The 26,505-nt window shown below is 36.7% G+C and overlaps 1 protein-coding gene across 1 annotated transcript; it reads right to left on the reverse strand.

Moving 5' to 3' along the window:
• Positions 1-545: 545 nt before the first annotated feature.
• Positions 546-11,560, reverse strand: LOC140761697 (transcription initiation factor IIF subunit beta). Its single transcript, XM_073099127.1, has 6 exons — positions 11,252-11,560; positions 9,554-9,662; positions 3,964-4,094; positions 3,804-3,878; positions 3,064-3,213; positions 546-1,103 (listed from the first exon to the last, which is right to left on the reverse strand). The coding sequence occupies exons 1-6, from the start codon at positions 11,459-11,461 to the stop codon at positions 984-986; spliced, it is 795 nt and encodes a 264-aa protein (XP_072955228.1). The 5' UTR covers positions 11,462-11,560; the 3' UTR covers positions 546-983.
• Between the last annotated feature and the right edge of the window lie 14,945 nt (positions 11,561-26,505).

Raw genomic sequence — 26,505 nt, forward strand, 5'->3', positions numbered from 1 at the left:
TGGCTGTGGAATCTGGGACGAGATTATAAAATCTTGTTACGAAAATAACAAATAAGAGTACATGTGATTGACGTTTAATTAATGTTTAGATTTCAGCATTTACCAACTAAAGTTATTTGTACCCAAAGGAGTTCCAAACTTATACAGTGAAATAGGTGAGGTTTTATAAGTCACATCGACACATTTAGAATGATGTGGACACAAATCAGGAAAATAAAATGTCCAAAGAGCAAGTTAGTTCTTCGGTAGTTGGTGTCTTGGTGGACGGCAATTGCTACATCCAACCTACAACTTAAATGCTTCTTAGTATGGAAATAGAAATCTCAACAGAAAGGATAAATTAATAACGGCAAAGGCAAGTAAAACTTTTGCACATTTACACTGATCCAGCAAAATAATTAATCCATCAAAAGGATCTTAGTCACAGAAAGTGAGGTAAGAGATCATCAAGTTAGGATTCTACGACACCAGATCTAAATCTAATTTATGGCTTAACATCTTCTCAGAAAAAGAAAATCAGAGATAGAATCAGAATCATGACATACTTCATCCCTGTCGGGAACTTCAACTTCATTGAAAGAAAGACAAGAATTTAAGTGTACAAGAACTTTAATTTTGTCTAAGATAATCCACCTGATTTGCAAAAAGGATTTAGTGTGCAAATATACACATATCAAAAGCGTTACCCCTTGGGTGATATATATTTATCACCCATATTATAAACAAAGGCATACAACATTTCTCTGGCAGGAAGCAACTTCTGTACACCCAAAGGAAAGTTTCTAAAAAGCGGGGTGAAGTTCACAATTACACCCACCAGCTGCTCGCTGCAGTCTAGAACAAAATGGGAAACCTAGAACCCAGAGTCAAGTCTTGATAAAGTAGAGTTTTCTTTCAGGGTTTTTGTAGAGAAGAAAGAAGAAAACTTCATACAAGAAAACCATCATTATGATGATGGGCCCGAAGATGCATCAAAGTCAGCTTCAGATGTTATCCGCTTCCTCCGTCGATTTCTTGTACTCTGGTTTCAGCTCATGAGTTCCTTGATTTGGTCCTCTTTTGTTGTAGACACATAGATCATTCAGGATTTCCTTCAAGAATTGCTGCATGGATAAACAAGCGTCCCATAGTTCAGTGATAGAAGAAGCCAAACAAAGCACATATTTGGCAAGAGCTTATAAGTTCCAGTGGCTTAGAAGTTTACAACAAGCAATGCACGAGTACTTCATAAAGAGCACATCATATAAAGCTTACAGAAATTAATGAGTGCATTCACTTAAAGGTAATTCACTTTATCAACTTCAGAACATATGTGAGATAGGCAATAATATGTAACACAATGTAATCGTGAAGAAGCTCAGAAGAAAAATCTACATTGAGTAATATAAACAAGTCACAAAAGAATTGCCAACAAGATTCCAGCAAGCATTCAGAAACTGTGTTGTAGAAAGACTTCTTAACCTAAGAAACATAATGAAAAATGTAAATATGAAGTTAACCAATATCATCTTTAATGGAATTGCTAGTTCCAACATGGAAAAGGAACTAATATTGTAGAATTTATCTAACATGGTAATTAAATGGTTCAATGCTACAAATACAATAGAAAGTAATGAAGACCTTGTCATAGCATTGTAACTTCTGATATGCAGGTGCAAGAGCCTCTTTTGAGGTTCACAAAACTACAAGAATTTCCTTGTAAAGAGTACAAATGAATCAAATCATCGTGTCATTGTTAGAGAAAGACAGTTAACGTAGTATCAAAGCAGAAGATTCTAAGTTTAAATCCTGCAAAGCTGATTTGTCACCCTAACTATTTAATCCAAATCCGCTTCTTGGGCTTAATAAAAAGTCTCGAGCCAAAAGTGAGGGGAGACTTACAGTACAAAAGAACAAAACCATTCTCTGTCAGCAAGCTACCAAACATGTAAATAACCAACATGTTAAAAAAAAAAAAATCAAATTTCACTTAGATCCACAGTTAGCATATATGCCAATAATGAATTATTGATTGTCCAAAACCTTAACTCTGTCAACAATTTTGCTCACAACTTGCACTCAGCATTGTGAATCCTCATTTACTTAGAATCCCTGTTGAGGGTGATACCAACTGAATGCCTTTCATTGATGGTCAAGATTCCCTTTTAACAATAAAATGTTTTCTTAATTATTTCTTTCTCATTATAGGAACTCGTATAGCAAAATCAAGATATTAGTCCATTCATATATCAGCCTAGTTCTAGTCACATGATTCTCATCTTCCCTACGTCCTCTTATTTGACAGGACACACTTTAATAACCCAACAAGTTCCTTCTCATCTTTATTATATAAATTGCTTGACTTGACCTCTGATGTCCAAATTCTGCAACAGTGGCAGACCTGGGGGATGAAGGAAGGGAGACATTGGCAGTTGGCTTCATGGACTTCACCCTTAATCCTCCAATAAATATGAGGGTTGTCAATGGGCTTTGTTCTAGTAATTAATCATCTAACTGATGGCTGGCCTATCTATGGAGTTCAGATGGCTTCTCGACAAGTGCGACGTCTCCGGCTACTTACCAAAAATAGAGTTTAACATTAAGACTCATGAAACAAAAACATACTTCTATATCTACTCTATATCTACTAGCTTCAAATGCACACAGTGTAAATGTAGTTAAAGTGCTTCTGAATATGAATGAGAAGCTTTTTAAATGAAGATTTTCAAAAATATTCCAAGTTTCTTCACATTTGATTCTCCTTGGCCATTAGAAAGTGCACATGATAAGGAATAGTTACCAAAAGCGCATTTAATGTTATTAAAGGCAAATATATTCTAGCAGGCGTCCTACCTAACAATTGTTTGTACCATGTATAGCAGTCATTATACTTTAAAATTTAAAGTATCAAGTATGCAGCACAAATATGGACATTTGCTATTACGTCAGTGTGACATTTCTCTTCCAGCTCATTAGTTGCAGAAGAAAGGCACAGTTTTATTCCTATATTTCGTAAATAAGATAATAATTCCAGATATATAGCCTACAAAACTAAAAACTGAAGATATCAACTAAAGAACAAACCTCAGGTTGATCAGTTTCTAGAACCAATTGCTTCAGTGCCCAATTTGGTTGCCTCTCAAAAAGCTTAAAGATAATATTTTCCAATTCACGTCGGTCCCTACGTGTTCGTTTGACATCAGATCCTTTTGTTGGTGTCAGCTTCTTCTTGTCCTGAGACCATAGAATAAAGAAAGTGGAAATTAAGCAGAGAAATAACAAGGACACCGACTATTTTATGTAAATACATGAATAAAAAGTCACAATTATCATGTGATAAAATAACATTGACATCATATATACTACAATAATAGTTGCCCAGAATTAAAAAAAAAATCAGCAAAACCATCCAGTCGAACAAGGGCAAGAAAGTAATGTTAACGTTAGACCAGGAACTAGCAAAGCTCCTGCATTCTGAGATAAATAAATTAGCCATGTGCAAAAAAATAGCATGCATAAAAAAATTAAAAAAATAAAAAAACAAAACAAAAACGAGAACAAGGTGAGCTGCCAAGACCTGGGGTTGCTCCAACTAATGCCACAGAGCTAGATGTTTGCTTTCTAAAGAGAATGAACCAATTTAATCAAACTAGTATTGTGCAGACTGCAGACTACCTTCTTCAGACCAATCAGTTCTAAGCAAGTTTGGTTTACTACAAAATATTTGGAATTCAAATCCTCTCGGAGATTACGGATCAGGCAAGATATCACAGTTCCCAAACTTTCTCGTTAGCATATTTTCCGGAAAATGAGATATAATATACCTTTGCTCCAGATGGAACCAAGCCAACCATGCCAGGCATGGGCCTCATAAGTACTCCATGGTCATTGTCTATTACCTTGAAACAAAAGGGTTCTATCAAAGAAGGAAAACAAGGAAAGAACTTCAAAGTGGAGATAGAACATGAATGCATAAATATATACCTGAACTTGTCTGGTTTTAACCATTGATTTGTTGGTCCTTTCACGGATTAATCTGCCATATTCCCTAAAATTTTCACTGTGAGGCTCCATGTCAAATTTATGTTCTACCTTTCCTTCCAGTGAAAACTTTCCTACAAAAAATAAAGGTTTTTCTCTCAAAATGATAACATATACTAGTTGAGGCTTTGGTAAAACATATTATGAAACGAATAAGAAAAGCATTCAGCAATAGAACAAGCAGAAAAACAGTCATTATTTGGTAGCTACACTTGTTGCCACTTCTTACATCTCCATCAGACACAAAACATGGTGACACCAATTAATAGAAGGAACTGCATGATGCTATTATTTGGTAGAAACAAATACAATGTCTGTATTCAGATCATAATAGTTCAAGAGCACTAAACTATTCAGATCAAATCTGATTGACAAACTAAAGTAAATTCTTATTCTAATAAACCGCTACTCCAATGAGGAAAAAAGATTGGACATACTATGTTGAGAACATCAAATCGTAAGACTTTTCTCCCAACAAAATCCTACTAGCATGTATTTACTATAATTTGAAAACAATTTTGTACTATCAATAAAAGTAAAACAGTTCAGAATTGAGCAGCAAGCAAGTTAAGAGTTTCAAGACATTAAATGATAATTAACTGAGAAATACATTTTACCCTCCTATACTTTCCACAAAAATTAGCTCCTTAAATTGTCTTGTATTTATAGACTTCCATAAACTTTTAACTTAGTTGCAACTGTTAGGTTTTTTATACAAAGTAATACTTTTCATGCCCTTTTATAAGGGTCAAAATGGGTCAGATTAACTCCAATCCAACTTGCTACCCGATCTAGATTGGATTCAAGTAAAAAATTTCTATCGACCCAGATACAGATTCAGACACGGATAGGATTTAAAAAAAAAATTTTGAATACAGATTTAGATACAGATAGACTTTTTTAAGAAACCCAGATAAGGATATTGGGCGGGTATAGTACAGATATAGATATTGAATATCTATTTACCTGCATATTATTGGAATAATTTGCACTTTTTAGTTTGCTTATTTAAATAGTAAATATTGATATTATTACTAATGTGTAGGGGTGTCAAATAAACGAGCGGCTTGAGCTCTACTCGGATAAAGCTCGGGCTCGACTCGGCTTAGTTTGAGTTAAGCTAAGCCTAAGCCTAAATTCAAAGCTTGATTTGAATTTTGACCCGAGCCTTAGTCGAAGACGATTCGAGCTCGGCTCAATAGGCTCAGTATATAAACTTATCAAACCCTCAATCTTATAAATTCCCAAATCCCAACAGCCTCTATCGCTTCGATCCTAAATTCCCAAAGCCATCGGCCTGCCGCTCCTCCTGCCCCACCGTCGACCCTCCTCCTCCTACCCCACTGTTGACCCTCCTCCTCTTCCTTCCCCACCGTTGGCTTGCTTCCTCGTCCTTGTCCTCCACCATTTGGCGTCTCAATCTCTAGCATCACAAGGTTGAAGAAGCTGAGGTCTTGGAGAGTGGAACGGGCAACAGCAACAGGATGAGGAGCCTTCTGATCGCGGATTCGGGTGCGAAACTGCCTCCTTGCGCTCGAACGGCCTCCTTGGTTCGAACCCGAGCAACTCCTTTATCCACCGGTTCTTTTGCTCCGCCATTGCCAGCACCCTCGATCGAAGCCCTTGATCGCTATCCGATCGAAGAATGCAAATATTCATTATCACGACTGTGGGTTGGCTAGTAATTTAAGTTGCGAGAAGCGAGAGAGGGAGGAGAGACGAAGGCTTGATAATAGGCTTGAACTCAGCTAGGGCTCGGTTTGGCCCGACTTGAGCTCGACTGGAGTTGAGCTTAGCCGGAGCAAAATTATAAGGCTCGAAAGTAATTTTGAGCTAAGCCTAAGCCAAAGTCGGGTTGCTTAGGCTCGGCTCGTTTACACCCCCTACTAATGAGGTATATTGTTTGTAGAGATTGATTTTACTAACTTAATATATATTTGACATGTAAGAAATTATGCTTTTGGAACTCTTAATGTGAGAATTAAAAAAAAAAACTTTCTTGGAGCACACGTGCGCACACTTCTCTCTCTCCCTCACCAGCACACAATAGAGCCGCCGTGATCTTTTTAGCTGAATCCAAATCTATTTTGGTTTTGGATTTTTCTCTATAAATCAAACTCCAAAGCTCTCTCTACTGTTGGATTTACCTTAGCCCCCCCTCTTTTCTCTTCTTTATCTTCTTCTTCTTCCTTCTTCTTTCTTTATTGACGGAGTTGTCACCATGGAATTAGACTGTTGGATTTACCTTAGCCCCCCCTGCTTTTTGTAGTGACTTAAGTCTAACTGAAAATCCAAAGAAAAATTCTATTCTAGATCACTGCAGTGACTTTCTTAGGTAATTCTGACGGAGCTAGAAAATAATCCCAAAATAGATCAAAAACTTCGTAAGGTGACTCTAACCTCTCAATAGTTAGTGAAAAAAACAAGGTGTATAAATCACATAGTAACACTTCCTGATGACCCTAATCAGATCAGCTATGAGGAAAAAACCTGAGCGTTATCTCGAGATGACTTCTAGTTGATGTGGATCCATAGGGTATAGAACCATTGAGACAAATGACATTATTATTTTTATAAAAGATGTTAATATATTGAAATTGAATAAGGTTACAAGTTATGACTCTCTTTGTTATTATTGTCATTATTTTAAGAGTATGCTTGTTGAAAATTGTCATTTATATTGTTGAACTTTGGTTTTATTTAACACTATGAAACTTTAGAATTATTTAGTTTTTAAGTGGATTCCACTCACGGAGCTATAGTTGTTGGCTCGTGAATTTCTTTTTCTCTCTTATATTATTTCGGGTAATGGTCAGCACAGCGACAGAGCAAGATGCACAGGGACCCTACCTCCACTTAGGACCTACCTATTTATCTTTCTATTCTTTTGATCTTATGTTTTAGATTAATTATTAATTTAATTTCGTTTAGAGACACAATAATAATGACATTATTTTATTTTCATAGCAATTAGTTTTAATCAAATAAACCTGATCTTCTTTTATTTATTCTTGCCATTGTACACTTAGGAAATATTAGTAAGGCTTCGTGTATCTCAAGCGTATTGAGATACACGGCCGGTCATGATTCTGATTTCGGATCGTGGCACTTAATATTTGTAATTATGTCCAAAAGAAAAGTTATAATTCATTTAAAATTTGATCCTTATCCATTTAAGATTCGATTATTCCAAAATTATCTGTATCTATAAAGTTAGAATATGATTTTGAATTTTAGTCGTCCAATATCCGTATTCAAATCCGTATTCGAACCAAAAATATGAATCCGGATGTAAATTAAGAATCTATATCTAATTTATTTTCACTCCTACCTTTTTATCCTAAAAGATTTACTAGTCTAAACAAAAATCACTTTATTCGTTTGAACCTTTCTTTTAATCACTAAACCACTATGAATTTTCCCTAAAAAATCATAGTTATTTAACAAAAGCGAGATCACTTAGGTATTTTGTCATATACGTTAATGATGTTTGTAGTAAAGTTCCTACAAGTTATGTCTCAGTCAGGATAAAGTTACAAGTTAAGTCTCAGTCAGGAAGTAAGACTGGAAGAAAAAGTGAAAACATGTGCAGACTTTCTCTATGGACAAGAAAAACTGAAGAACAGTAAAACAGGTCATTGATAAACAGACATAGGCACATAGTTAACCTAGAGACATCAATTATTAATGTCCTCAAGTTTTTTCCCTTTTTCTCTTTACTTTTTCTTCTCACCCTCACTTTCTAACAGAGAGATTTAGTTCCAACAAACCCTGGCGATGCAAATCTCACTTTAGTGACCTCTAATGAACTATGGATCATCAAGTATTTATTGTTTGAAATAATTACATAATCCATATGTTGGTTATTATCCTTCTTAATATCCTCCTTAGTGTCCTCAGACACAAGATCCACGTGTTGATTATTATTCTCCTCAAATTTAACAGGATTCATTTAATATGAATGATACGATGTAATCACTCTTTGGAGCACCAGACCCTAGACATCATTATTTTTATGGTAATTATGATGACGACTACAAAGATTTACAAGCGCCAACTCGATATTCATCGAATTTTGACTTTTGAGTTAGTACTTTTGTTTAATTTTTAAGGCTCATATTTAAATAATTATTATTTTCTTATTCTTTGTCATGTTTTCTAAATTCTTAGAAAATTTTCTGTATTTTTAAATTTTATATAATTAAAAAATCTAATCCGATCAGGGCGATCGATATAATTGATCCGGCCGATTTGTATCGTTTTTTTGAAAAGCCAATCTTAATTTTTTGAACCTTGAGTGCAACATCAATTCCAAAATAGAACTTTCTGATCAAAACTTGTTGCAATCAAATATAATTAGGGATTTAGGGCACATGCATGAAAATTAGCAAACGGATAGAAAAAATCCATTGCTATATTAGGCATAAGAGAATTCTCTCATAAAAAATCTCAAAAAGATTGAGATGAAAAATAAGATGCATCCCATGCTTATGATGCACATCTTCGAGATATAAAACCAATAAGGTTGTAACCAGATTTTAGAAAGCTTAACAACAGTTCCAAAATGCAAACTTGATAGGGTTGAAGTAATTAGCATATAGTATGACAATATAAATATTCAAATATTTTGGATAGTTTAGTATCTTCATACAAGAGGGACAATATTCTACCAAGAGCATGACAAGAGGCACAATATTTTACGAAGAGCATGGGAACCTCGGTCTAAGAGAAGCATGCTCATCATACTAAACCTAGCACCTAGGTGGCCTAAATTCGGAAGGGAGCTTGTCAAGAATATGTAGATGAACTCACAACCTCCAACGTGTTTATTATCTCAAGTGGAATTATAATAAACTCTTACTAAAGGTGTAAAAACTGTTGGTTCTTTCATTGTTATAATGTCAATCAACAAGTTATAGTTGATCTCTACTCTCTACTCCCTTCATCCTTATAGCACATACCACATCATTAAGAGGTTCATAATGAGCAGCAGAAAAGGGCAATTTCTGTGCATAAAAGTTAAGACAACAATACATCATTGAGCAGATGGTCATGGTAGCACTGTGCATTAACCCAAAGAACTATTTTCAGTCCGACAAACAAATATTAGCTACAGAACCAGATAAAGCCCAAGAGAGATAGTGAAACTCAAGACTCCAACAAGTGTTGATGGTCATAGCAACTCACATCTATTTGAATTCTAGGATATTAGCTATTATGCTATGCCCTTTAAACTCCCAGTATGAACAATGGCCCTGGTCAGACCCATACTCATACCAACTGGCTAGTGGTCTATCATGATGATGAAATCCATTTACTATTCATATGTAAAAATCCTCCATGTACCATATTTTAACTGCTAGGCACACAACAACTCAATTATTTGACAAACAAAACATAATTCTACTAGCAGAGAACATAAATGGATATTCAACAGATTATGATCAAAATCAGCAATTACCAATTTGACAAATTCAATATCTATGTACAAGAAGATTTCATAAGTCTATAACTAGTAATATTGCATCTATACCTTGATTAGATTCTGAGAAGACACACATTGGAACAAAGTCTTTGAACATATTCAGTGAGTAACTCTTGGGTGTATTACCGGAGTCAGTTTGAGCCATCTCCATCTTAAACTGCAATATTACAGGCATGAAAATAAGCAATGCAAAACAGGGACAAAAGCAAGCAAACAAATCCTGAAATGTTTATTTATTCAAGTAAATGAACTAGAATGCTGATCGTTAGAAGATCAGAATTCTGCTATGAAATAGCAACTAGACTTTTCAACAAACCTTATCATCCTCTTGGCACATTAAGGAATAGGCAATGCTACAAAGCTAAGCATTTCATCTGAAAAGCTATAATGGAACTGGATTGATCTATACTTGCACAGATACAGATTCAGCAACCGTAGGTTAAAATTGTAAGGATATAAGTCATATTTCGATCACTGGATAGAACTCCATCTTGTGTTAAATGTATGGTATAGATATTCATGCTGTCAAAGAAGCAATAGTAGTTTATTGACTTTATTTAGTAGATAATATTCCAAAATGTTTTTATGTAGTAAAAGATTTTAAAAAAAATTGCAGTTGACTCATTATTCTGAGGGTAAAAATTTCAGTATAGATGCAGGCATGTAGCAAACCAGATTTATGAAGTTCCACATGTGAAGTCTGTACAGAGCAATTCTTTGATATATCAAACTTAAAGGACTGTTGACTATTTCAAATAAGAATCACCAATTTTCATTTCTAAGCCTAATAACAAGGATACAAAATGTGAAAATGAAATAACAACTAGAGTTGCAATCTTTTGAAGACAAGAAAATTTGAAGTCACATAAGTTCAACTCAGCTGCATATGCAACACTGATAATTACCTTAAAAATTGTGACATTAAACTCATCTTGCTACACTAAAAAAACCAAAAATCACAAAGTTCAAGAATCATATCACCAAGAATTAAAAAAAGAAAACAAGATAGCAGCTTGACATAAAGGACCAAGTAACATATGGGCATGCTAAATACACGACAAGGTTCAGTTGAATGCCATGATCTCACCTCGAAACAATTTTACTATATCTCACCCATGTTTGCAATTCACATGGCTGATTAACATATTTCGAGAAACCTCAAGATTAAGAACTACCCAAATTTCATTCCCCCCTAAGTTTAAGCTTGTAGCAACTCAGCAAATCACCTAACCTTGCAACATCACCAACAACCACCAGAGATCACAAAAAGAATTACCCATACCAACCAACTCTTGCAGCACGAAACAATGATAGGGATCGAATTGCTCATATAGGGAAGAGACGTAATCTTACAAAGACATCAACTATCACCAAAGATCACAAGCCTCAGAACTAACTCATACTAACCTAAATCTCCCAATACTAACAACTACACAAACATTTAAGAACTTGAAGAAGCAAATCCCGTCAAACCTAAATCTTCACCGGATCAACTAAACCGCACGAAAACAAAGAAGTCGGAACAGAAACTCAACTCATTGGTGAAGAATCAGTTGAAGTCATAAAGAAGTGCGCAATGTCCAACAGATAAAGAAACCTAAATTGATGCAAATCCTACTAAAAAAATAGCACCAACAACTAGTACCAAGGATCATAAACTTCTAGAACCAAAACACACTAGCGCACATCTTAATGGGATCAATCAATACTGTGGAATCAAAAGGAAGGGAGAGCAGATGGGCATGCCTGGAGAGGGGAGTCGGGGTGGAGCAGGTCGAGGGACAGGACGACCTTGGACACGACCGGGTGGGAAACGCCTGCCGAGTCCGACGCCGTTGACGCCGCCGCCGCGGACTGCCACGACCGCGTTACCACCGGCGGGCACTTCATCAACCACACCGATCGATCCGCCCGACCCGTCTCCAGCACGTATCTACCCTCCTCTCCTACTGACATCTCTCTCTCTCTCACTTCGAAATTCCCAAGGGAGAGGAGAGGGACGAGAGGGTTTGGGAATTTTGGGTACAAAAAGAGGAGACCCGATCACTCGAACGAAACCCCGAGTTAACGGTAAAACATACTAACATTAACGTCTGCTTAGTGCCGCAATTGGGTCAATTTTGGTGCGGGTATGTAACAGAATCGACTCCGGATCCGTTAAATTTAATCGGATTGGGCCTGGGCCTCATTTACGAGTTTATATAAGGGTGTGTTTCTGTTCGGCGAGTTCTGACTATTTTAAGTCGGCATATAATTTTACTCACATGTCTAATTCATTTTGAAATTTAAATACGAGACTATATATCTGTTTGGGAAGTTTATATAAGAGTGTGCTTAGCATGTCTAATTCATTTCAAAATTTTAATACGTGACTATTTTAAGTCCGCTTATAGTTTTTTTATATGTCTAATCTATTTTGAAACTTAAATACAAAACTGTTTATTTAAAAACTGCTAACCAATTTATATAGAAATTTTAAATATAAATTTACTAAAAGTTTTAGAGAGAAAGTAGTATATCATTCTTTACAACCCTATTAGGCCTGAACCAAACAAGTCTTACAGCATTACAACAAAGAGTTTGATTTCGCGAACATATATAGAGTTGTTTATGTATCGATATTTTATGCATCTAAATTTAATCATCATTTTTTTGTACATCCGTTCTCCTACGGGTCCTAAGGTACGTTCCCATGTATTTTCTATTGTTTGCATATCCAAAAAACCTATCATCTACGGAGGCCCATCGATTTAAAATGCTAATATTTGAGAGAGAAGATCTACTTTCGAATTGGGACATTTTTGAATATGTAGGTGAGCCTCAACCTTGACGTATATTATGGATTTGTTCGAGATGTCCTTTTAAAGGTATTCTTTTGGATCTATCCAAGTCTTTTATATAGTGAGGGAATTGAACTTAAGGATATTACTTTGATAGAATATATTGTCATCTCCTTTTTTTGAGGTCAAAAAGCTAATATATCAGTTAGCAATAATTCGACCAATTGAACTAGTCGAACTGTCAAAAAGTACAATATGGAGTAGGTCAACAAGGGTTTAGCTACCTTTTTCCCAACAACACATTGAGAGACCCCCCTACCCCTATTAGTAGCTCAATCCGCAGTGTGCTTACATTGCCTATAAACATAAGAGAAAATTACAGTATCAAAACAAGAAAAAAGACCAAGAATTTCATCTATAAGGTTGTTTAATCTCTAAAGGCTAGGATCCTCCCTCAGAATTTTAATAAGCTCAAGAGAATCAACCTTTATGACCACCTTGGTGTGATCCTTTACCAAAAATATCTCTAGCCTGACTTCCCATGCCACTACCTATAGGACCAACTTAGAGGAGGTGGGCTCCCAAGCTACAACAAGCAATGCTTAGTCATTCAACCTTAAGATGACACCCACCCCACCTAGGTAGCCATTCTTAGAGATTGATCCATCTGTGTTCACTTTGACCCAGCCTAGAAGGTGTCTAGTCTAAGTCATTTGTTTTATTGCTCTAGGTGGAGGCCCTTTTTTCTTCCCCTTCGTGTAGTCCTCGAATAGGTTAGAACACCCTTTTGGTCACAATCTTGTCATGAGTTGCTTCACACCACCAACACCACGGAGTTGCATTCTTTCTAGATGCCCCATAAAGCAGATGCTACCAAAGCTCTAATGCACCTATTCTCAGGCTAATTTAGAGAACAATCACTAGCCAAACAAGGTCCAACCAATCTACCCAATTCCCTTTTAGCCCAAGGCCTTTACCTATACAGGCCCAAACCTCCAAGCTATACCAACACCTAGAAAAAGGTGTTCAAAAGTCTGTCAAAAGATACCACAAAGCTCATAGTTGACATTCGACCCAATTCTAAGAACATATAAGTAGGCCTAAGTTGGAATTCTTTTCCAACAGACTTTCCAGCAGAACGTCATGATCCTTGGTGCAACAATGCAATAGGAAGGGTCTAGAGGCGTTTTTACCCTTCCCATTGGCTCAAGATCATAAGATTTAAAAAAGAGTAAATAGAGCTTGATTTTGGTAACCCCATTGGGTGAAGCCCCCAAACCCAAGCTTCAAGTTTGGTTGCATCCCCTAACAGGATCGAGGAAGCCACAAATGTTAAATTTGAGCCTCCTTCCCTAATCAAGGTAGTAATATTCCAAGGAGGGGTGTCAAAATAAATGAGTGGCTCGAGTTTGGCTCGGGCTCAACTAGGCTAAAGCTCAGACTCGTCTCGGCTAGGCTCAAGCTGAGTTAAGCCTAAACTTATTTTGAGGCTCGATTTAAATTTCAAGTCGAGCCTGAGTTGAAGCCGGTTTGCTCAGGCTTGGCTTGATATGCTAGTTTATACTCTTATACACAAAAAGTATTGCGTCCAAATAGTGCATACCACTCTATTTTTATCTCCCTCACATTTTATCTTTCCCTTATATTTATGTATATATTCACTTCAAATCCATCAAACCTTATGAGGTGGGAGATGACAAATTATAAATTTCAATGAATCTACTTCAGGGATTAATCAAATCACTACCATCATACCACTTCATTACCTTCTCCTCTCTTCTCACGCCAATAACTATTTATGAGGTGGGAGATGGTAGCCCATTTACAAACAATACCCCTCCTCCTCTGTCGGTCTCCTCTTACTCCAACCTCTTCATCCTCCTTCTTTGGCCTACTCCTCTATCGGCTCCACCTCGATCCACCGCTGCTATCGTCTCCTCCTCCTCTTTTGGCAAGCCGCCACTCACTTCTTCTCCATCGACCTCATCTACCTTCGGTAACTGATAAGTGCATAAAAATGCTTTTATAATATTAAAAATACTAGTTTAATTATTAAAACATAAGTCTTTCTAATTGTTAAATTGGTTTCTCTAGATTCATGTTTCACTTTATAAAATGCTAAATTATTGATTACAAATTATATTTTAATACTAAAATAAAGTTTAGAGAAATTCTACAAAAACTGTATGTGCTAAAGTTGCAAAAATCATAATTTTCGGACCATAAATAGGTTGGATGCACCAGCCCTTTATGCCACTAGGCCAACCAGCTCACGCGCGCCTACAACGGCCGGACCCACTAGCCCGCAGCAACTCGCACCCGCTAGCACACTAGGCCCACATGCACCCGTGCCCGCTAGCCCACTAGGCCCACCCCAGTCCACCCCAGTCCACTCACCAGCCAATTCGATTGCTCCGATTTCGCGCCACCTACAAAACAATAGATCCAATTGCCGCTGACGTCATCGCTTACATCAGTGCATGCATCAAAATTAACACGTTCTTGTTGCCCGCATTTCATGCAACTGGCTAAATAGTAGATCTTGCAATAGTAATTTTTAAAAAAATTCTATAAATAGAAGGGTTGAGGCAGTGGAAAAATAATTAGAAAATTATCTTAGAAAAATACCAAAAAAGAGAGAAAAATAGAGAGAATAGAAAAGAAAAAGAAAGAAAGAAAAAAGAAATGGAAAAAAAGAGAAAAAGAAAAAAAAGGAAATTACTATGAGTAGCTAATCATACTAGCGTGGCTAGGGGATATCTCTCTCCTATTTAGGTTATTTTCTATTTTATTTTCAATCTTGTAATTCTAAAATTCTTATATAATTTTAAAGGTCGGTTTATTCTATCTCATGATTTATATATTTTGATAATTATGTAACTGACATTTACATAATTATGTCTAGATAAGTTAGTCTCTGTCTAGTATTTTTGATCCTCTGTTGCATTGTTCCCTTCAAGTACATCGTCAATCTTAGACTAGGCTAAATAGAACTAACTAGATGCTTACTAAGTGATAGTGCTTTAGATTTTCTTCCATATTATTATACTAAATAATTTGATTTGAGGGATTGGGATGTGAAACCTCTACATTGAGTTATAAAAATTGAATTTAAAAACAGATAAAATTTAAATATTTTGATAGAGCCCACATGCCTAGTCACTCTCTCTTCCCAGTTTATCTTACTTGCTTATTATTTTTATTTAACATTTTATAAACACTCGTAATATACATGGTATCTCCTTGTATTCTTTTAGTGTACTCTTTACAACTATCTCCATGTGGATTCGATAGCCCTATTCTGTACTACAAATGATCCATGTGGATTCGATAGTTCTCCTCCTCTAATCAGGCTTAGACTCGACTCAGGCTCGAGCTTGGCGACTCAGGCTTGGCTCGAGTTAAGCTGAGTCAAGCCTAAACATCAAACTAGAGCTCGAAACTAATTTCAAGTCTAGCTTAAGCTAGAGCTGGCTCGCTCAAACTCGACTTATTTACACCCTCTAATTCCAAGTTGACCTAGTGATAAGGTTCACCATTGTCAGGTTTTCATCCATAAGAGATTTGTGAATAATTTGAGGCTACCGATTTCATGGAACTGCCACAATCCATGGTTTAATGGTCGCTAAAGTATTCCAGCCATTCCCTATCCACTTGCACACACCCTAATTTGATAGCATTAACAGCTTGACAGACCTCCCTCCTAATCCAAGACGATCCTAGTGATACACTTAGTTAGGGTCTTTTCTTATTGCATTAGTTATTTATTTTCATTAAAATAAATTTTCTATAAGTCGTGTTTGAATGCGGTTAGGGGTACGTTCAAACGTATTTGTAAACGCTTGCATCAGGTTTGCAAATACAGAAAACGTGAAATGCACATTTGAACGCGGTTTGCTGCATCGCATTCGCATTGATAGAGAACGCCTTTTGTGCGTTCAAACGCGATCGAGCACGTTCGAACGCAATCGATGAGAATCTTCTAAAATTAGGGTCAATAATTGTTATTTTGGCTTGTTGGCTAGCCTCTATAAAAGTGTGGATGGCAGCCAAAATCATTATGCTATCGGATTATTAATTTTTTACCTCCTATTTTCTCTCTATCTTTTCTACCCTAATTTCCCTCCTCCATCTTCACCAACTTACCACCTCTATCGTTGGCAAGATCTCTCCTAACTTCTAATCTCCCTTATCTGTCGAGTTCTTTCTCTTCCTTAGGATCTCAACCACTTCTTTTCCTTCGTCTTCATCACTAAAATAACATCTACCATCCACCCTTATCTCCATTACCATCCATAACCCTAACATCTACTCCACTCGTCATCACCACTATCATTCGCATTAAATTATAATTTCCTCCCAATTTCATTTCGAATCTGTGAAGGGCATAAATACGAAAAACGTAGATCAAAGAGTTATTAATAGATTCCACTTAGTTTCATAATTTTCTGACTACGAAAAAAATATTTGGTAAATATTTTGTCTTGGTTGCGCAGACTGCTTCCTACAATAAATCTAGATTTTGAAGGAATTGTTTCGTAGCCTATCACCTAGCTTAAATTTGCAGTCCTAAGGATTGAGATCTCCATATTTCACCTTCATAATCTTCGCCCAAGGTGTCTTAACCCTAAGAATTTGAAGACAAGTTTACCTAAAAGAGAATTGTCTCACACAAAGGCCGCCATCCTCCCTGCCCCCAAACTTTGCTCAAGACACCACATCCTAATCCTAAGTGAGCAGATGCAGTCCTTTGCCTTTGCCTTTATCCCATAGGGAATCTCTAGTTGTCTTCACAATAAAGTCAACGATCGAGTCCAGAAGGGACGTACATCCAAGCTAATAGGTAGGAATCGACAAAAGGGCAACATTTATAAGAATGAGCCTACCCGCAGTTGAAAGAGTGTTCCTCTTCCACCTAGCTAGCTTGTTTTGGACCTGATCAACTAGGCCATTATGATCCTAAACTAGGACTAGCCAACCGAATAGAAGGACTCCTGGATAGAGAAAAGGCATTGTAGATACTTGAAGGCTGAGAGCTTGACATAAAGTGTCTGAGTAGATAAAGTTCAAACTTGGCTAGGTTAACTTTTTGGTTGGACAGCTGATGATAGCGGGCTAAACAGTCCAAAATACAGTCAACACTAGAAGGGTTGGCTTGAACTGTGAATAATAAATCATTAGCATACAATAGATGAGAAATCTAGAAATTGCCTATACTAAACTGAATAAGACTCCCACTCATTACTCTGGTGTTGATGATACTAGATAGGAGTTTAGAGACTAGGATAAAAAAGGTAGAGGGACAAAGGGTCCCCTTGCCACAGACCACTATGAGGAGTAATCCACTCGATAAAGGACTCATTCACAAGTAAAGAAAAATGGGGGGATGAGATACATGCCCTAATCTAATTGCACCAAGTAGCTAGGAATCCCATGCAGATTAAGGTGCTAAGGACTACCACCCAACTCACCCAATCATAAGATTTCTCCATATCAAGCTTTAGCATCATCATAGGGGGCCTTGACGATCACTAACCATAGAGTGAGCAACCTCTTGAGCTGTCAAGATGTTATTAGCAATGTTTCTTCCTACAATAAAAGTTGGTTGTTTTATACTATCAAGCAGAGGAAGGAGAGGCTTGAGCTTGTCCACTAGAATCTTCTGCAATAATCTTGTAAGCTACATTACAAAGAGAAATGGGTCAATAATCCTTCACCTGAGTAGGGTTGTCTTTTCTAGGAATAAAAGTGATAAAGTATGCCCACTGATGTGGTAGAATTGCCTAATAAAAAGAACTAGAGATAGTTGCAGATAGGCTGCTAGCCCAAATAGACTAGTACTTGATGTAGACTTCCACTTGAATTCCATCTAGACTCGAGGTCTTCCCACGAGGGAGGCTCTAGAGGGCCTTGCCAACCTCCTCATTAGTAATTAGCCTCACCAACTTGGAGTTGCACATAATGAGATGACCGAAAAGGAAGGCCATCCCATATGTTGACTCTCTCCTACATTATATACTTACATCTTCATGACTTTGGACCCAACAATCAACCTCCACTAGGATACTAAAGACTCGATTTCTTTGACTTCAGAGGGATACAGTAAGATGGAAGAAGCTTGTGTTCCTATCTCTCTCATGCACCCATTTAAATCTCTATCTTTGAAGATATTTGATATTCAATTGTATATCAAGAGCAAATTTGAGATTGTACATACACTTTAGTTGAATCACCCTAGCATCCAATAAATTTTCTCGAACATCCAGACCCTCAAGTTTCTCTACTTGGTCCTTAGCCGATTTGAGATAGGAATCCAAATTTCCAATGTCTTTTTTACTCCATTCCTTAAGAGCTTTCTACAACAGGTAGATGTGGTGAGAAAAGTCATGCATCAAGTTTCCATTCACTCTCCTATTCCAGACTTCCTCAATAATGTGGATCGCAATTTTCATATTTAAGCCATAGAAGATCAAACCTAAAAGGTTTAGCTTAGAGATAAAGTTTGTGAGGAACTGAAAAGAGTAGAGAAGCATGGTCTGAAGTTGATATGTCCATGTGGCTAACTTTGCTAAGGGGGTAAGGCCTAAGCCAAGCCGAGCTGGCTAGCACACGATGCAATTTGACCCACATTTGATTTGGCCCGAGTTGATTATTGCATTAGGTAAAGGGCAAGCCTTCAAAACCCATATCAAATAGGCTGCAATCCTCTATGCAAATCTTGAATGCTTTAGCTTTCGACCCAGGCACTACTAGCTTGCTCCACCTCTTCTCCTTTATATTTAAAATGGTGTTAAAATCCCTAACTCACCTATGGAAGGTCAGATTGAACCATGGTGCACAACTCTGCCCACAAATCTTCTTTGCTCCTGAATTTGTTACTAGTATAACAATTGACATAATCCAAGTTTGATCATTAGTGGTATTAATAACCATGTGGATAGCATATCTGGAGATAGCCACCACGTCCACCCAACCAAAGGCAATCATCCACAAGAGAAGAATGCCACCAAAAAACCCCACAGCAGAGACTAAGAAATAAGACAAGTATCTTCCCAATGCCTTGGCCACCTTCCCTACCTTATCTCAATTTGCATTGTCTTCACCACCAAAATCATATCCAACTAGTAGTCTCTGTTTAGATCCCTATATCAATCAAGAGCCTCCTTTTTGAGAGCTCATTTTTAATTCTAGATTATTGATTTAAACATTGAAAACAAAATAAAATAAAATAGCAAAGAATATATCTCATTCAATCCGCCCCCTTTTATGAGCAGATGAACAATCCTTGACCAAATGGTCATACTCAAAACTAGGCTCCACCATGTTAGCTTCCATGTCTACTAGGCCTTTGCCAATTGATCCTCCTTCCTAGATGACCACCAAAGCCTGATTAAGATTCACATCCACCTCCATGGTAACTATTGATTCATTAGCTAGCACTTGCATGAGTGATAACTTAAGCTTGATGACTACTGCTTCATGGTGGGATGAGGGCTTGCCGCCCTTCTCCAGCTCCGGTCTAGACCAACTAGTGGTGAGACTACCACTGCACATCCCATCTAGGTACTTTACTTCGAAGTTCCCTTTTAGAGGTTTTGGTTTAGTAGTTCTGATAGGCCAACCTTGAGTTCCCAAGTAGTCCAACCCCTAACTTGATGGTCATTCCATTACTGTAAATTGCTCCCTTGTCAGAAGGAGCGCATTCCTATTGTATAGGCTTGACGTTACCTACTCCTTCAGTCTCCTTAGGGAGTGAGACTTGTATTGACGTGTTATCCATTTGAGTCATGGGGTCCGCCACTTCTGTAATCTTTCCATTGTTTACTCATTTTTTGGTCCTTTTCCCCTAGTATGGAGGCTTGAGGAATATATTATTCCTTGCCCTTTTCTTTGTCTATCGCTTGATGGTTGCTTATAGCTTTGCCTTTCCTGTCACTTCTAGATGGGCTTGCTCTTTTTGTACTTGGCTCCTTAGCCTTTTCTTGATAGTAGGTGTCTTAGACCTAGCCTTTGATCCCCACCCACCATTTGACTCTAGCACAGCTAGACCTTCATTTACATTAACTTACTCTTTATTAGCTAAGGCCTTATTATACACATATTCTTGAGTAGCCGACCTAGCTGCACCTTAGTTGGCCATTTTAACCCCACCAACTATGGGTTTGGATGCACCTAGATGACCACCTTTCTTCGGCTTCCTCTGCACAATGCACCAAGGACCATAGGTAGACTTGCTCTTTGTTGGCTCCTCCAACAAGTGGGCTATTCACTTTGGATCGCAACACTTCGTCGCCGATACCTCTTGCTCATCAAGCTTCACCTCCCCTCTGTTAGAGGTGTATTTGTCCACTCTATGCCCAACCAAACCATAGAGGAAACAAAAGAGTGGTATGCTTTCACACACCACCCTTTGATCAATTTTATGTTCTTTCAAATCTAGCCACACTACTTCTTTCAGAGGTTTTTGAGGTCTATTTCAACACACACTCCGACATATCTACTTCCAGTATGATCTAGCATAGTTACATCAACCCTCAAAGGTGTTGAAATATGTCAAATACTAGAATTTGAGATTCATATATCTTAGGAAGATTATATAGTTGTATCCGTACTGGTGTAGTGACAATGGTCTAAAATTAAAAGCTTCTAACGATGGTCTAAAATTGTATCTCCATGGAATGAGATTTAGCACCCTCCCAAAGGATGGTCCAAGGACCATTAGTCAATGCATCGTTCATGTCATCTTCCTTCTCAAAATGGAAGACATAGAATCCTTCAGACATATTTGATACTGAGAAGCTTTCTATCCCATTCCATAGGCGAGCCAAGATGCTTTTTAACCTAACAAATAGGAATGGCCTAACCTACCAACTGGCCAAACAATGACAACTTCCATTTTGCTCGGCACCTATCGAGCACTTCTTGGTCTAGGATTACACAATCCTTTAATTGCTCTTTTAGCTTCGCCAAGATTTCTTTCAATATACATCCATTTGAAGAAGACGTCCTAGATGCTTCAGCAACAATAGATGTCCTAGATGCTTCAGCAACAATAGACACCCAAGTTTTGCAAGGAACATCATTACTTGAGCTTGCTGGTTTCGAGGAGAAGACACTCTCCAGAGATGCACATCCTCACCCCCTCCAGCCTCGACTCTAGAGGGTTTTTTTCCTTCAATTCCTTCAATTCCTTCTATGTTCACCACCTTTTTTTCGTAGAACTTTTTTCCAGAGTTTTTTGGGACTCTTTTTTATATATAAATTTGGATTTATCTTGTCATCTCCTTCAATAGGTTGAATGAGGCATAAGTAAATTACAATATTATATTGCTCCCAAGGAGGCTCGATGTTTGAAGAAGATATGACAAGTAGTAGAAAAATGAAATATTGCAATACATACACCATACCATGCATCTAAATTTATTTTCACCTTTATGTTTCCTTTGTTAACATGTAGATATTTGTATTATTATAGTGCCCAGCTATTTTAAACTCCGTCTTAGAATCAGGAAAGAAAAGGGGATTATTTATCCCTGAAGTGACTAAGCATCCTTTTGACTTCATGGTTGACACCCCCAGATTTAGAGGGCATCCATCTTTGAAACCAAAAGGTGGAAGAAGTGTGAGCCTATCTTCTTCATGCCAAGACTCTGGCTAATCTCTTTCTCTAGGCGAGCCTATCTTCTTCATGCCAAGACTCTGGCTAATCTCCTTCTCTAGGCTAAAAGAAACTACATAAGCTTTCAAATGGAGGATCCTCTTTGATATTAAGGTTTCATCAAGTGATCCTTTAGTTTTGGAAGAAATTTCATCTTTCTATAATAGTATTGACATTTTTCTCCTACTACAAAAGGCAAAGACACCACTACCAATGATATTATGAAAGGGAAATGTAATTCAAGGTTGTAATACTTGTTAGTATTGTTTTTCTATGATAAGTATCTTTGACTTGACCTAAATGAATTACAAGCCAATATAGAACTATTTTTTAAGTAATCTTTAATATTGTTATGAGAGAATTCATGCCTCAGTTATTTTATTATTTTTTACTTTCACAACACCTAGCCGAAAAAACTTTGAACAAGTCAACTCTAGGCACAGAGATTACTACCTCTATAAGACGAGAGAAGAAAGCAAACAACAAGAAGACCATCAAAGAAGAATTGTGTTGGAAAGTTGTCTCCTCCTATTATTGGTAAGGTGCTCCTATATCCATGTTACATGTTTTATGATTATCTCAAAACTTATTTACTTATCTCTCTTTCTTTAACTAAAAGAAGAACAAAATAATCCTCTAAGGCATCTAAATTCTCATGAATAGCTCCTAATGTTGTGTGCAACATTCCTATAATCAAAGAGATCAATCATTCATTGTTATCATTTGTATATGTACCACCACGGTAGTGAATGTAGGTCCAACATTTTGACACGAACTATATTTGAGTTGATCTGTTCATAGAAATATCTAAATATTTTTATGGATGGTAGGCTTACGAGTCTTGGATATAATAGCTTTATAATATAGTGGTTCTGAGATGGAGGTGAAAAAGTATGGATGAAATAGTAGAGAAAGATCAAAATAGGATAGAAATGGGAATATTGACATTGCAACAGTCATCAGAGGGTGGTAGACTATTGTGAGGTGGAGTCGGCCATATGAGTGAGTGGCTCATGAAGATAGATAGTGGTAAGGTTTGGAAGTAGAATTAGCGTTAATTTTAATATACTCCGAGGAAAATAAACGATTACGATTAAAAGAGTAAATACAAGATAATAAAATAAATAAACCAATATTCATTCCCTTTTGATCCCTATAGAGATGATGACCACTCCTAGTTATAGGAGTAAAGACAAGCAAATTATATCCAACTCGCCATACTAGACTTACATACGTAAATTATCTATTTCAATTCAAATTTAAAAGCAAATTGATACGATCGAATCAAAGTACGGGGACATTGAGCTCGATAGATCAAGTCTATTTATCTTTTAATTAATTTATGATGTAAACTCTTAAGACAAGTCTAGTTATGCCATGTAAGCCTTTAAGACAAGTCTATTTAAGTCATGTAGCTACTAAGATAAGTTGAATTAAGTCATATAAGCCTCTAAGGTAAATCCTAGTTTGAGTCGTATAAGTCTTTAGGGCTTATTCTAGTATGACTTATTATACTTGATCTCATATATAGAAGGACTGAGCTTCTTTGTTTAGGCATTCAAGCATTAAGAAATAGTTAAGTTTAGCTATTTTATTATTATTATATTTACCGTTTTACCATAACTATTAGATCATCCTTATCTTTCTAAAGGTAAATCATAATCGTAAAATCCCTCAAATTTCTAAACCTTAGCCACTATCTTCCTCTAGCAGCCATCCTACTTTATGACTATCCACCACCACCCTTGGCTGTTCGCCACCCTTCGACGACCGTCGTAACGTCAAATATTAACCAATCTGCCATATTTTGACATTCATCCACTATTTTACTTATATCTTTTCATCACGATCTCTGATTCATATGAAACTAGATCCATTATAACCTTAACTTCTAAGGCAACTACCATATGAAATTTTCTATAATTTTTTTATGTCTAGATTTTTTCAAATCTAGTTTGTAACACAAATATCAAATACAATTAACTAGACTCGACTCAACTCAACCTAAATAACTCGACTCTCGTGGTTTGATCATATTAATCTATCATGAAGGACTTAGATTCTTCTTCTTCAAGATTGCCTAAGAACATGATGTGGGCCAGCTGACGCTTACACTTACGACTAGAGGTAAAATGATCATCATAGTAGAAGCACATTCTTTCTACGGTCTTCTAAGTCATTTGGCACAAAATGACACATGATCTACTGGGTCATTTGTGTGGGCTAAGTCGAAGTAAATAGAACCTCTAGTGGGCCCTAGGCTTGGGTCGTCTTCCTTCTTTCTTCTTTATGGATCTAGTTCAACTGATCTAACTTAGACTTTATCAGAATTGGCAACAAGAAGACCTCCTTAGAAGTAGTGGGCCTTAAGGCCTTGACTTCAACTTGAATGTCACACCTCAGCCCACTAATGAATGTGCTATTTAGGGTTGAGTTTGACTATTTGGTGACCACGTTGCAGATTCATTCGAACTCCTCCCCATAAGTCCAAACTATTGTGACTAAGTCATATTAGACAACATCAAGAAGTCTTTGTACTAGGTCAGCATGAATCAAGCATATATCACATTATAAAAAGCCTGACAAGACTCAAATGGCGAGTTTGCTCTACAAACTAGTACTACCTGATCGTCATACTCTCCAAGTGAAACAACATAAGCTAGACCTTCTAGTGGTCAAGTGTGCCATGATACATGAAAAACTACTTCACTAGATAGGCTAGTCTAGCAGGCCTCTTCTTGAGAAATTTGAGAAATCCAACTTGACAATCAAAGCTTGAATTTGAGAAATCCATGGTCCCTTATTGCAAGCCGAGCGATTCACAGTGGATGCTGGTCACGTGGATCATGAAACCACGAATTTTGTTTGCATTGTACTCGGGATGCGTGTAGGTCTAGCTTAGTCAGCTAATACAGGCCCACCGAGTCATTTCGCCAAACATCATCACGTACATACTTGAGCCTAAAGTTATTGAAAACACCCACCTCTAAAATCACATGTTTTTTACGAGGAAAAAAAATCTACGTGACTCACATAACCTGTAAGTGTAATAATCTCATAAAGTATCTAAGATAGGTCTAAAAAAATACCTAATAATCCAAGTAAATAATCTAGAGTTACAATTATCACAGATCTCAACAAGCCTCTAGGAATACAAGTGCATATACAAATTTAAAATATAATAACCCTCGCAGGGGCTAAAGTCCAACTAGGAATAAAAGAATAAACAATCCTAGTAAGAAAATAAATCCGCTTCTCCTTGATATTCATGCTCTTCATATTTAACTCTGAAATATTTCCACTAAAATGGTGGTGAGCACACGGCTCAATAAGTATAATCCAATAATAATCTATGAATAATGTATTACACGATAAATAGAAATGCACGCCCATAATTATCAACATATCAAGATAAAAGTGTACAATATAATTTTTAATAAACTTTCATTTACTCATAATACACATAAGTGTTACTATCATCATAACTCAATGTATTGAAATCCACATAATGGGGTCCATAATGTCATATTTCACAAAGTAAACATAATAATGAGGGGGACTAGTCATCTAGTGGTATTATCGCCCGTACATACTTGGCAACGTTGCATAGGACCTATTATCCGTAGCCATTAGACTAAGGATCCCATTCGTAAGCCCATCATCAACATCATCACAGCTATAATAAATCATTGCACATAGCAGAATCATTATTTATAGCTGAATCATCGCATACAGTGGGAAAGAGCTCACAGCTCAATGGACACCCTGACCTTACGTCCTCGGATACCGTTAGAGTTATAACCCTAACTCTTAAGTATCTTTCCAATATGATCCTAAGCTAGTCTCCAAACAAGGCAGTGTAATCACCTGAATGCTCCACCAGCTAATGATCTCACGTGTAGACCGCTAATATAGTAATACTATACAATATACTCTGTCATTAATCCTAGGTTGAGTGGGTAAGAGGGTCACTGCCTAGTTAGGATTAGACTAACAAAGATACGTGCATGTGGTGCCATGTCTTCTAGTACTTATTATTTCATGATCATTAGAATAACATGTATCATAACTAAGCATGGAGTCTATCAATAATGACATAACATAATTATTATCATAATAATAACATCATTTGTAGACTAACATATGATCTAACTCGTCTGGAATATCTCTAGGATCTATCTCAATCTCTTAAACAGTTGGCTCCTCTTGAATCTCGAGGTCCTCCTCGCATAATAATGGGTCTAATAATTTATAAAATAAAAGAAAATATAAAAAATAAACTTATAAAATTATCTACCTTGTTGTATAAATTAAGTTTGATTTTTAGGTCCAGATAAGTGACTTGATCTTACATTTATTTATCCCTACTATAATGTCATTTTTATTAATTAAATTGGCCACTGATAAATTAGGATTACCCCTAGTTATAAATGTCAAGGATGTTAATAATAACAATAAAAGCAATGAATAATAAATTTAACTATCTAACTTGGTTTTGTATTATTCTGAATTTATGTTGATAAAATTGTTGAGAAAGTTCTAGAAAGGTAGTTAACATAAAT

Source organism: Typha angustifolia, chromosome 6 (assembly GCF_048772165.1).
Source record: "Typha angustifolia cultivar Huaian chromosome 6, ASM4877216v1, whole genome shotgun sequence".
Lineage (NCBI taxonomy): Eukaryota > Viridiplantae > Streptophyta > Magnoliopsida > Poales > Typhaceae > Typha > Typha angustifolia.